The following is a 13,358-nucleotide window of genomic DNA, read 5'->3' on the forward strand; positions in this document are numbered from 1 at the left end:
GAGCAGAAAGTGCTACATATGGGAAGTGTTTTTTTTTGAGGGGGGGGGTCATGGAGCTTGAACTCTGGGCCTGGGTGCTGTCCCTGAGCTCTTCAGCTCAAGGCTACTGCTCTACCCCTTGAGCCAAGCCCCACTTCCCATTTTCTAGAGATAAACTGGAAATAAGTGTCTCAGGTCCTTTTGTCCCAGGCTGGTTTTGAACCTCGATCCTCAGATTTCAGCTTCCTGAGTAGCTAGTATTACAGGCGTGAGCCACCATGCCCTGCTGAAGGCAGTGTTTTATCAGTGATATAAAGCAGCCTCATTGGCACTGTGTCTTTACATGAATGTGTACGTGATGATTATTTCAGGATTTTATTTGTCCATTGCTACCTTAAAAACCTTTTCAAATAATGCCTAAAAGATACTACAGTATTATGCCCAGGATTCTATGATTTTATCATGTGGACAATAGGAGTAACATATACATACACCTATATATGTATATGTGGTACCTATATGTGTATAGGTACATATACATGTATATATGCATGTACCTATACACATATAAGTATATAAATATATGTGTGCATATATGTGCAAGGTTTAAGTAAGACCATGAGTATGAATATGTCTCAGATTTTTGGAGAGGTGAGGATCAAGGAATATGAGAAATAAAAATATTAAAAATAGTCCATTATCTGTGAACATTACAACAACTGAGAACCTGTCTATGTATGAAAGATAATGACCTAAGAGAGTAGAGAAGCTTTATTATTCTTTGTTAGTAGATGCTGCCAATTGTTCAGAATCTCTACTTCAGAACAGTCTAATTTTTATGGAGATTGGATTTAATGGCTACCAACTTTTTACTCTGATAGTCTGTCAATGCTTATATGAAACTTGGTCTTATTATTTAAACCTAGCAGTATTATTGCCTGTGGTAGTTTTCACAAATTGAAAAAGTGCTCGATGTGGCTGATCCCAGTCTTAAAAATTGTTTCAAATGTCTTGGTAATTTTATTCAGGATTTATTCTAAGGTATAGATGATGGGACAACTATATTTGAAATTCCTTTGAAGTTAGAATCATGCCTACAATTAGTATTGTATGGTTTTTTTTTGTCACAGTCACATGTTTTTTTGTCTTTTAGATTCATGGGTGTTCCTACTTAAAATGCATTTATGGCAACTGAATTAACTATACCCATCAGAGTAGTATCAGCCATCTCTCGTTATCAGAAAATAAGTTAACTGTTCATCATCTTGTTTCTTTCCCTAGCTTTAGTTTGGAGTATTTGCCTTCTCTACAAGAAATCCTTCATTTTTTTTCCCTCTGAAATGACCTAGTTAATCACTGCCTGTCAAAATTCTGCTCTTTCTTTTAAAAATTACATACCTCTGTTTGTCTTTTCTAAATCCTCCTCATGTATTTGTGATCTCTAAAAGTCAGACTCATAGATCACTTTGTTTCTGTGTTGTTTTGGGGGGTCGTGCGTCTTAAACTCTGGGCCTTGGCGCTGTGCCTGAGCTCTTCAGCTCAAGGCCATCACCCTACCAGTCTGAGCCCCAGCGCCACTTCCAGATCACTGTTTCTGAGAGGACTTTCTTCCTGCCAGTTTCCTCAGAGCCCCCTTGACGTCCTTGTTCCTCAGACTATAAATGATGGGGTTCAGCATCGGGGTCACCACTGTGTAGAACACGGATATCATCTTATCCCGCTCCTTTGTGGTCTTGGCGTTTGGCCTCATGTAGGTAAATATGCCGGACCCATAGAAGAGGACAACCACAAGGAGGTGAGAGCCACAGGTGGAGAAGACCTTGAGCCTCCCCTCCCCGGACTGCATGTGGATCACAGTGGAGACGATGTTCCAGTAGGAGACCAGGATGAGGGAGACAGGAGCCAGGAGGATCACCACCCCCATGGCGAAGATGGCCATCTCTGTGCTGTGCGTGTCTGCCGAGGCCAGCTTCAGGAGGGCAGGGGGCTCGCAGAAGTAGTGGTTGACTTTGTTCTCTCCCCTGTAGGGAAGATGGAAAGTAAAGGTGGAATCTACCAGGGACACCAAGGCTCCACTGGCCCAGGACCCTACGGCCAGCTGGACACAGCGGCCCTGTGTCATGATGGAGGAGTAGTGCAGGGGCTTGCAGACAGCCACATAGCGGTCGTAGGACATCACCGCCAGCAGTGCGCACTCCGTGCAGCCAACCAGGAGGAAGACCACTATCTGTGCCATGCACCCCCGAAAGGAGACGGTTTTCCTCCTCTCCAGGAAGTGAATCAGCACTTGAGGGACGATGCTAGTGGAGAAGCAGAGATCTGCGAAGGAGAGGTTTCTGAGGAAAAAGTACATGGGGGTGTGGAGCCGAGGGTCCCCGAAGGTGAGGATGATGATGAGCAGGTTTCCAAGGACGGTCAGCAGGTAAATGACGAGGAAAAGAAGGAACAGCAGGACCTGGGTCTGGACGTCCTGAGAAAGACCCAGGAAGACAAACTCATCCACACAGGTTTGGTTTTCTTGTCCCATGGAGACTTGTGCTCGTGTACCTGATTGTCACAAACGAAAGAAACAACAACAAGGACTGGTTTAGTGGATGCTGTCCTGGCCTATAGAAGGAGCTCATACTGGAGCCAGCATGTTATTCAAGACTATTTTAACTGTTCTATTTTTTTTTCTACTGACGGTTGTTCAGAAGGAAATGTACTCTCTGTCTGACATGTAATTGTAAGCCCTCTGTTTTCAGCATTTTCAAATAAAAACAAAAAAAATTGTTTCCTATCTTTCCATGGTGTTCTTTCATTCTTAACTTTTAAAAGCCTTTTGACATTGTAAATAGCTTTTCTCTTTGTTGCACATATCTATCTACCTATCATTCTATCTATCTATCTATCTATCTATCTATCTATCTATCTATCTATCCATGTACATCTATATATGTACATGTATATGTGTATGTATATACATGTATACATATATGTATGTATATTTATATATATATTATTTTGCCTATCTTGGGCCTTGAACTCAGGGCCTAGGCACTGTCCTTGGACACTTTTGCTCAAGACTAGTGCTCTGCCACTTGAACTTCAGCACTACTTCCTGCTTTTTTCTGAGTATGTGGTACCAAGGAATCAAACCTAGGGCTTTGAGCATGCTAGGCAAACACTCTACTACTAGACTATGCTCCCAGCCCTGTTGCTTATATTTTACAAGTATGCATTCTTCAACCATGAGTTTTTATGTTATTAAGCATATTAATGTTAACATAATGGGTAATTCTTTTTATTAGGTCCTTAGAAGGTCATTCTCCACTCAAAGGCTGCTGCAAAAGTATTTGCCAATAGTTCCTCTTAGAAATATCAGTATTGGTTTTATTTAAAAAAACTGGTATTTGTTTTGTTATACACTAAAATATCTAATTTATTTGGATTTTAGAAAGAATGAGGATAGCCACGAGAATATTTTGTTTCTGGCACCTTTTTCGTTTGTTTTCTAAAATTGTTTTTATTATTATTAAAAAGGTGATGTACATAAGTCAGGTAATCAGTATATTTCTTTTTAGACAATGTCACCTCCCCATTTCTCCTTCTCATCCCCATCCACAACTTGTATAGTTCATTTTCAACATAGTGTCCCCTTTTTCATTTCTGAGTCTTGCTACTTATCCTGCCCTTGAACTCACTGTATAATGTAAGATAACCATTAACTCTCAATCCTCCTGCTTCAGCTTTTTGAGGATTAGTATTAGTAGTAAACCACCAAGCTTGAAATAGACATAGTTTTTCAAACACACTTTTCCTCTACTGATTTAGGTAACAATTATGCCATTTATTCCACTTACATTCTTTAGTTTGATTTTGAGTTTGGTATAAAATTTCAGTGAGGCACTGACATTTGTATTACTATAATATACATACACTTAGAACTTTAATAGTGTATGTTAGTATTGGATAGGTTAAATCACTCCAGTCTTTTACCTACCACGATTATTTTCATCTTTTTCAGATTTTTCTCCCTGAATAAAACTTGAGGTTTCCCAAAAGAAATTGTGGATTTTAATTCAAAATCATTTGGATATTTTAGATTACTTCTGAACGTTTCTTAAAATATGGTCCATAGGGTAATCTGACCAAAATAACCAGATGGACTTACTAGAAGATAGATTTCTTGTTAAACCAAAAGATTACTGAGAATCTCTATAGTCTAAGAATTACTTATCTTTAACAACCTCTTATAAAGGGAGAATGACTCAAAGATTAATATGAGGATGAAAGACGAGAAGACTTGATATCTTTACAGTACTTAAATATACATAGCTAATTTCATTGTGCTAACTCCTCACATTTTGCATGATGACAAGCAGTTTTTGTTGTTCATGGTGGTGGTAGTTGTGGGGCTTGAACTCAAGGCCTAAGTGCTGTCTCTGCACTCTTTATTCAAAGCTAGCACTCTACCACTTTGAGACATAGCACAACTTGCAGTTTTTGAATTGAACGTAAGAGTCTCGGAGGCATTTTTCAGCACAGGCTGGCTTTGAACAGCTCCCCTCAGATCTCAGCCTCCTAAGTAGCTAGGATTACAGGCATGCGCCATTGGCACCAAGAAATGAATAACATTTTTAGAGACAATCAGAGGGAGAATGATCGAGAAGATGTGATTTATTGGAATATATTTTAAATGTGTAGAAATGTAACAATGAAATCCTAATCTTCATACCTAATTTAAACCAGCAAAACAATGTTAAATAAACACATAGATACATGCATGCATGCATGCATACATACATACATCAGGAATTTCGGGTTTCTGCCTTCTCACACAATTCAGAGTCAGTGAGTCTCCCTGTCATCTGACAAGTATTATTCATCTCTAACTTAGAATTATTGCTCTGTCTCCCAATACTTTGACTCAAGTCAGCCAGTTCAAGAAACCTGTTGGCCGGATGCAGTGGTTCACACCTGTAATCCTAGCTACTCAGGAGGCTGAGATGTGAGGATGGAGGTTCAAAGCCAGCACTAAAGTCCATGAGACTCTTATCTCCAATTAACCACTAAAAAACCAGAACTGGGGCTGTGGCTCAAGAGTAGGGCAGTAGCCTTGAGCTGAAGTGCTCAGGGACAACACCCAGGCCCAGAGTTCAAGCCTCACCACCAACAACAATAAAAAGAAACATGTTGGATGCTTAGTATAGATTATTGCGTACCATGTGTTAGATCAAATTAGTTCTGAATAAATATGATTCAGATATAATGTCTGCCCTGGACCATCTTCTAGTCACAGAGATGGCAAACTATCCCTCAGCCAATACTTGATAATGGTTTCTACCTTCTACCAACTTCCCACTCTTACCTCAAGGTGGACACAGGGAGGACGAGGGATGTGCGAGTCATTAGTGAAGGAGGCAAGATTTTAACAGGAGGCAGAAATTACCAAATTCTGCCTCTTGAAGGACACTTGAAAGGACAGCACCATTCATGGGTTCCCTTCTGAGCCATTCCAATCCCAGCAGCACCAATCAGCCCTTCAGGGTAGCATCACGCTTTCTGCTTTACTTAACCCAAGGCCCGGGCTCCAATTCTCCTGAGATCCCTCTTCTGAACCAAGCGCTTTCCTTTGGGAATATTTGAAGGCGAGTTCCTGGGGGTTACACGAGCAGTGCAGTCCCTGGAGTTCAGAGTAAATTGTGAGCCAGCTGGATACTGACCAAGGCTGAGTCAGGAGGGAAATCATGCCTGATGTATATGAGAACTGAGTGTGATGCACTTTGTTACCTTTCCATGTTATGTGGTATCATGTTATTTGTGTAAGATTGGAAATCACAAAAGTTCACAAATCATATTCATTGCTCTCAAGTCTTACAGGAAAAAAAACATCAACAGGGTTGTATATGGTGGCACATGCCTATAGTCTTAGTACTCAAGAGGTAGAGACAAGAGGATTATGAGTTTGAGGCTAGCATGGGCTTTACTGGACACTGTCTTAAGAAACAAATGGCATCATACATATATTTTCTCAGGGCTTCACAGAGCCATCTAATTCATTAAGATAAATGGGGACAAAACATGAGAAGGGGTATCTGGGTTCGAGAAGTAATGCACCCACTACCTAACGAATGTAACTGTAAACCCTCTGTATATTACTCTGACAATAAATACAATAAAAGCTTCTGATACGTCACTATTCCAGAAGTAGATTTTATATTAAATGAGATTTATAGCTTTAAACAAGATAAATTGATCATGTCAATATATATGCGATGTGTGATACAATTTAGTTTACTCTTCCTATTAATGTGAGAACTTTAGACATTAGAATTATCTCAGCAAGCATTTCTGATCCTCTATTTTTATGCCCTTGTCAGTTATATTTGAAGAATAACTTGCCTGAAGCTACTTCATTGACTCTAAGATAAATTTTAGATAATATACCCCAAGAGAAAAACATAATCCATTTAAAATATCTATGAACATTATCAACTGCTCTCTATAAAAAGTTCCTTGCTTTGGGGCTGAGAGTTTGGCCTAGTGGTAGAGCGCTTACCTAGCATGCACAAAGACCCAGGTTCGATTCCTTGGTACCACATACACAGAAAAAAAGCCAGAAATGGTGCTTAGGCTCAAGTGGCAGAGTTCTAGCCTCGAGAAAAACCCAAGGACAGCGCTCAAGCCCTGAGCTTAAGCCCAGGACTGGAAAAAAAAATAGTTCCTTGCTTTGCTCTCTCACCAAAATTGAATAATAGTTCCTATTTATTTCCACCTTTAAGGAAACTTGGTATTTTCAAACTTCAATATTACTAATCTATAAATAACTAGTTAAGTCTTTTTCTGCATTTCCATTTGGCTTTTAAAATGTTTTGTTCTTAGATCATATGGGTGTCTTATAATTTGTTATGTTTGATCTTAGACAAAAGGCAGAGAAACTTTGATAATTCACTCTATGTATGCCAGTCAGTTTTTACTCTTAAATCTTGGATAGTTGTATTAATATTCGAAAGGACTTTAGTGTTTAAAGTCATGCTTTTTAAAAAAAGTTATCTTCAAAAACATTTTCATGGCATACTTACATGTGTGGCTTATTTAACATTATGTCCTAGTATGTGTGTGTGTGTATGATATGTGTGACAAAGTAAGGTTCTACTTTAGTTTTTTTCTCCCTAATTGTACACTGAGCACCATTTATGAGAACATTTTCTGTCAATCTAAAACATTCACTTAGTAGCTACTTTCTAATACTCTATTTTATCCACATTTTGGTTTCTTCTAGGAATCATTTTAAGATGAAAGCAATAATAGCTTTTCTCCTTCTTAGATAATGTTTCCTAAGAGAAAAATATAATTTGCAAGAAAACAAAAAGTTTGTTTTGTATTATCTGAAAAACTAAAAAGTACTTGAGAATAATCTTGTCCCTTGTATTTTAGTAATAAGTTTATTCCCCTGTTATTCATTATCTGTTATTTCTCTTCTGTTTATGTGGATTTTTTTGAGGTAAGAAAATATAAAATTCGTGGTACATCTTTGCACAATTAATATATACTGAAAAAAATGAATAAGATGCCGAGCACCAGTGGCTCACTCCTCTAATCCTAGCTACTTATAAGGCTCAGATCTGAGGACTGAGGTTTAAAGTCAGACTGGCAGGAAAGTCCATGAGGCTCTCAGCTGCAATAAATTACAAAAAAAAAAGCCAGAAGTGGAGTTGTGGCTCAAGTGGTAGAATGCTAGCCTTAAGCAAAAGGAGCTCAACTATAGCACCCATGCCCTGAGTTCAAACCCCAGAACTGGCAAAAAAAAAAAAAAGCAAAGTAAAACAGGTTCAAGTTTTTTGTTGTTTTTTGTTTTGTTTTGTTTTTTTGGAGTAGGGGTGCGAGTGGTAACAGTGAAAGGATTTGGATTAACAAGGTAGATAGAGGAAGATGAATATGGTGGAAGTAATTTGTTTACATGCATGAAAATAGGACTATGAAATCTGTTGAAATTGTTTTAAGAAGGGGAAAGTGATTAAGGAAGAATGATAGAGGAATGGATTGATTGGGATGCATTGTACATATACAAACATGTCATAACGAAACCCCCCATTGTGCAAATAACAAATGCTGGTAAAAAAAAAAAAAGTAGCTGGGCATGGTGGCTCATGCCTGTAATCCTTGCTACCCAGGAGGGTGAGATCTGAGGACTGTGCTTCAAAGCCAGTCCTGGCACTAAAGAACATGAGACTCTTACATCCAATTAATCACCAGAAAACAAGAAGAGGGGCTTGGCTCAGGGGTAGGGCAGTAGCCTTGAGTTGAAGAGCTCAAGGACAGTGCCCAGGCCCAGAGTTCAAGCCCTATGACCCACAAATGATAATAATAATAATAATAATAATAATAATAATAATAGGAAGAAGAAGAAGAGGAAGAGGAAGAAAGAAGGAGGAGAAGGAGAAGGAGAAGGAGAAGGAGAAGGAGAAGGAGAAGGAGAAGAAGAAGAAGAAGAAGAAGAAGAAGAAGAAGAAGAAGAAGAAGAAGAAGAAGAAGAAGAAGAAGAAGAAGAAAGTTGCCAGCTGCTGGCAACCCCAAGTTTCAAGTAGTTTTCTTTTTTTTCCTCCAGAAACAAAATTCTTAATTCCAATAATACAATGTTTTCTTAAGAAAGCTTCTAAGCACTTGGGAGACCTATAAGCAAGATGGGAACGCTAACTATGTATTTTCTGTCTTCCTTGTAACCATTTGGGAGCCTTCAGAGAGAAAACAGAGCTCAAGATTCCCACTAATGATGCAGAATTCTCCCGAGTACTTCAGCTCCAGAGACTGCTTCTTGTATCTCTACTACCTACTTTACCTTGTTTAAGTAGGACTGCTGTTGCACACAGTATATCTTGAAGAACAAGAGCTCATGGGAAATGTGGTGATTTCCCTCCCTATCCTGTCAGTGGTCTTGATTGCCAAGATCTGAGCACTCTGCCTTTATCACATGATGCTACTGTCTCTGGTTTGTCCAAGAAGTACTCAAGGCCCTTACCCTGCTCTCCCCTTAATTATAAAGTAGATTCATTGGCTTTGATATACTAATTATTTTTTTTTACTTCTCTAGATAAGAAAATTTCATTAAGATTTGTAAAGGAAGAGAACAGAAAGCATGAGATAAAGCATGTCACCTCTCCTAACCCAGTGGATCTACACAATCAAGTTATAATTACAATAGAACATTTCCGTGAAGAATCCTGGTCTCATTTCACAGGGACAGAAATGATTTTCTTGGAATCAGTTTGGGTACTGGGAACACAGGCAGTATACACAGAGGATAAAGATGAGATGAGTTCAAGCAAGAAGGATCTTGAATTCAGATGAGCAAAACATGTGAGCCTAGACAGTACAAGTTTCTGTGGCTCTTTCAATCCTGTTCTATATCCAGCAGCATATGTTACTTTTAGAGAAATAAAATCACAAGTACCTGTTAAATATTGAATAAGGGAAATAAAATGGTAAAAAAAAACATTCACCTTAAAAATGATTTTCTAACAGAAGCTTCTTGACTCTGGGCACAAGTTCACTGCTACCTGGGAGAACATTTTCTTCTCCACATTTGCTATAGGAGAATAGTATTTTTAAAGACGATTGGAGAAGTGAGAGGTGGTGCCTGCTAATGTAATCTTAGGGTCTTTGAGAGCTCCTGCCTCCCAAGTCACATTCATTGCTAACTCACAAGGTCTTCCACACTGTCTCCTGATACTTTCTTCGCCTCAGGTCAAATCAGCTCAAGGAACATCCTCTGGACATGAATTTGTACCATGTTTGATTGATGATATTTTCTGTGACTAAAAGATGACTCAGTAATGGTACCTGCCCCTAGACATCTTGTCACAGAGAATGACAAATATGTTCAATTCAATTTGTTAGGAGCTAGCTGTTCTGGAGGTAAGTGAATAGTGCTGTACGCACACTTGTGCATCTAAGACAGACTAGATATATGTGATTGAATGTATTACGTGTTCATGCTGCAATGAGAAATTGGGAGAGATATATAGAAAACTTATGAAGTGAGGAAAGATGGGGGACCTACATGGAAAATCATCAAAAGGTGAAAGTTTATAAGTTAGGTTTTTGTCATAAAAGTGATGTGTGGTTTGGTCCAAGCTTTTGCTTGAGTTATCACCTACAGAGTAAAGTTAACATAGATGGATCTCTGACAGTTCTGGCCCTCCAAGTGTAATGCTATCCTCTAATTTTAGTCTTAAGACCAATGATGAGTTGAAATCTTGTCATCTGGACTCACAGATCTGTACAGATGTTAAGATGTTGTAGGATACAGTTTAGTCCTTTATTCTAATTTTTTTAAAGAAAAATTTCTTTAGCCCAGCACTTCTTTTTGAACTGAACTTCAACCTTACATTTGCTAAGTAGCTGTTTTTAATCACTAACTTGCACTTCTAGCCCAGCTCAGAAGGTTTTAATTCTGAATTCAATTTGGACTTGAAATGCTACTTCTGAGCTTTTACTTTCTCTACCTGAAGTTTGGCATTTCCTTTTAGTTTAAACACTGATAACCAATCCCTACCAATATAAGTTGCATCAATGACTTTGTCACCTATAGACACCAGAAGCATTTTTTCATATCACATTGCAGCTGTTAATGATAGCTCCAAATATTGAAGTTCACATTTGTTTTGAAACAATGAAGGTGGTTATTAGGTACTCCCCTCTTAATTAATTATTGTTAGTTAATGATCATTTACGAAATGCAAAGTGATAGTGTTTCTTAAACAACACCAACGTGGAAATGATATAGAGGGTTTTCAGAAGAGCTTTTAACTTTGGGATATGTCAGCAATAGATAATGCAAGGTAGCACAAGAGAATTCTGGGCAACAGGTTGGGCAGTAGTGAATTTGAGCTAAGCAGGAAGCAAGCCAAACTGGCAGCTTAACATAAACATTCTGTTGTGATGGTGTGTTTGCTGTTGTGGAAATTTACTCACAGTTGAGACTGCCATGCCAGGACTGCCAAGGAAGTGTCTAGACCACTCTGTTGCCTTCAGAACAGGTTATTATTTTTTCAAAGAAATATGAGTTCTGCAAGGAAGTTTGGGCTCCTTGTATACCTTCCAAACTAACCTTTTAAGGAAAAACAGATCCAACTGTATGTCCTAACAATAAGTCAATGTGGTCTTGAGATAGAGAAAAGGTAACCAGATCCTCATAAGCCAAAGATGATTTAACTGATAATACATTGGAATTACATTGTTTTCAAGTTTACAAATGACTCCAATCTTACCACTGTATTTTTAGAAGTGTGATAGTTCAGAATAGGGAGGAAAATTCTTTTGATCTACTCTTTACTTGACAGATACTGTCAACAAGGAAGGTACCTCTTACCAGAATATTTTTTTCTCAACATGGCACACTGCCAACTAAAACAGAATGATGATGTTCTAAGAGGGGTTTTGAAATGGCTCCTGGTGGTTGGGGGTATTTCTAAGGCCTCTGATTCTAATCATATAATTATATAGGTTATTCACACCAGTGTGTATCACATAATATGACTTCTTGCTGAAAAGAAAGACAAATGATGAGACAAATAAACCAGACACAGGTGACAGAATTCCTCCTGCTGGGGCTCTCTGCCAACCTGCACACCCAGCAACTGCTTTTCATCTTATTCTTGGGTGTCTATCTGGTCACGGTGCTTGGAAATCTGCTTCTCTTCTCCCTTGTTCAGGCTGACGCCCAGCTTCACACACCCATGTACTTCTTTCTCTGCAACTTGTCTCTGGCTGACCTCTGTTTCTCTACCAACATAGTTCCTCAGGCCTTGGCCCACTTGCTTTCCCGAAACAAGGTCATTTCCTTCGCACGCTGCGCAGCTCAGCTGCTCCTCTTCCTCGTCTTTGGGTGTACACAGTGTGCCCTTTTGGCTGTGATGTCTTATGATCGCTACGTGGCCATCTGCCACCCTCTGCAGTACCACAGTGTCATGACCCGGAGCGTGTGTGTACAGCTGGCCACGGGATCATGGACCAGTGGCATTATAGTGTCTGTGGTAGATACCACATTCACATTAAGGCTGCCCTACCAAGGCAGCAACAGCATTGCTCATTTCTTTTGTGAGGCCCCTGCACTGCTGGTCCTGGCATCCACCGACACCCATACCTCAAAGATGGCCATTTTCCTCATGGGAGTTGTGATTCTCCTAATACCTGTTTCCCTAATTTTTGTATCCTATGGTCACATCATAGCCACGGTGGTCGAGATAAAATCGGCAGCAGGAAGGCTCAAGGCATTTTCTACTTGCAGCTCCCATCTCATCGTGGTCATCCTTTTTTATGGGTCAGCAATCGTCACCTACATGACACCCAAGTCTTCTAAAGAGCAGGGGAAACTTGTGTCTGTTTTCTATGCTGTGGTGACCCCCATGATAAATCCTCTTATCTACAGTCTGAGGAACAAGGATGTAAAGAGAGCCCTGAGAAAAGTAGCCACGAGGAATTGTCCATGTGGGCTGAGAACCACTCACTGACTGGGACTGGTCTGGCTTCTGACAAGGTAAAATTGTGCAAGGTAGTCTTCTTCTTTGTGAATATAAGCTATGTGAATGGTATCATCATGGGGACTTGTCAATGGACCTACTATCTATTATTTATACTTTGTAGAAGAAGAATGAAGAAGAACTCAGGAGGCAATACAAGGAATTGGATTCCTTTTTGTTTACCTTTTGAGACCTACTGAGATAGTAAAAATTCCTTCAGAAGCATATTTTATAAGCCTTTTAAATACATTTTTAATCATAATGTATGTCTTGGATCCTTACCAACTTTCTTTTAATGTTATTGTTATTAGTACAAGGGTTTGAACTCAGAACTTCTAACTACTGCCTGGCATTTTTGTTCAAAGTTGACATTCTACCACTATAACTATCCATACCTCTACATTTAGCTCCCTCACCTATACCCTTTTCCTGGTGAACTGCAAAGAAGTTTCACCAGTAGCTAGCTTCTAATCCAAGTTCTTTTCCATTTTGTTATTTATGATTTTTTTCATAAAATCAAATAATAAAAATTTAGCCAACATTATTTAATCACTTGCCACAAGTTAGGTACTTTGTATGCATATTTCAGGTAGATAATGAAGAAAATGGGTACAATGAAACAGGACATGGGACATACATGTGATCTCTAGGACTCTCTCTCTCTCTCTCTCTCTCTCTCTCTCTCTCTCTCTCTCTCTCTCTCTCTCTCTCTCCTCCCTCCCCCTCTCTCTTTTTCTCCTCTACTCAATACCTGAGCCACAACTACATTTCCAACATTTTGGTAGTTAATTGGAGATAAGAGTCTCATAAACTTTCCTGCTAGGTCTGTCTTTAAACTGCAGTCTCAGATCTCAGCCTCCTCTGTAGCTTGGATTA

At 39.1% G+C, this 13,358-nt stretch overlaps 2 protein-coding genes across 2 annotated transcripts; one reads left to right on the forward strand and one right to left on the reverse strand.

Moving 5' to 3' along the window:
- Positions 1 to 1,564: 1,564 nt before the first annotated feature.
- Or2d3 (olfactory receptor family 2 subfamily D member 3) lies at positions 1,565 to 2,527 on the reverse strand. The gene has a single exon (XM_090349008.1). The coding sequence runs from the start codon at positions 2,504 to 2,506 to the stop codon at positions 1,565 to 1,567; it is 942 nt and encodes a 313-aa protein (XP_090205134.1). The 5' UTR covers positions 2,507 to 2,527.
- Positions 2,528 to 11,525: 8,998 nt separating this feature from the next.
- Or2d2 (olfactory receptor family 2 subfamily D member 2) lies at positions 11,526 to 12,473 on the forward strand. Its single transcript, XM_090349272.1, has one exon. The coding sequence runs from the start codon at positions 11,526 to 11,528 to the stop codon at positions 12,471 to 12,473; it is 948 nt and encodes a 315-aa protein (XP_090205398.1).
- The last annotated feature ends 885 nt before the right edge of the window (positions 12,474 to 13,358 follow it).

Source organism: Megascapheus bottae, chromosome 16 (assembly GCF_031878675.1).
Source record: "Megascapheus bottae isolate mThoBot1 chromosome 16, mThoBot2.hap1, whole genome shotgun sequence".
NCBI lineage: Eukaryota > Metazoa > Chordata > Mammalia > Rodentia > Geomyidae > Megascapheus > Megascapheus bottae.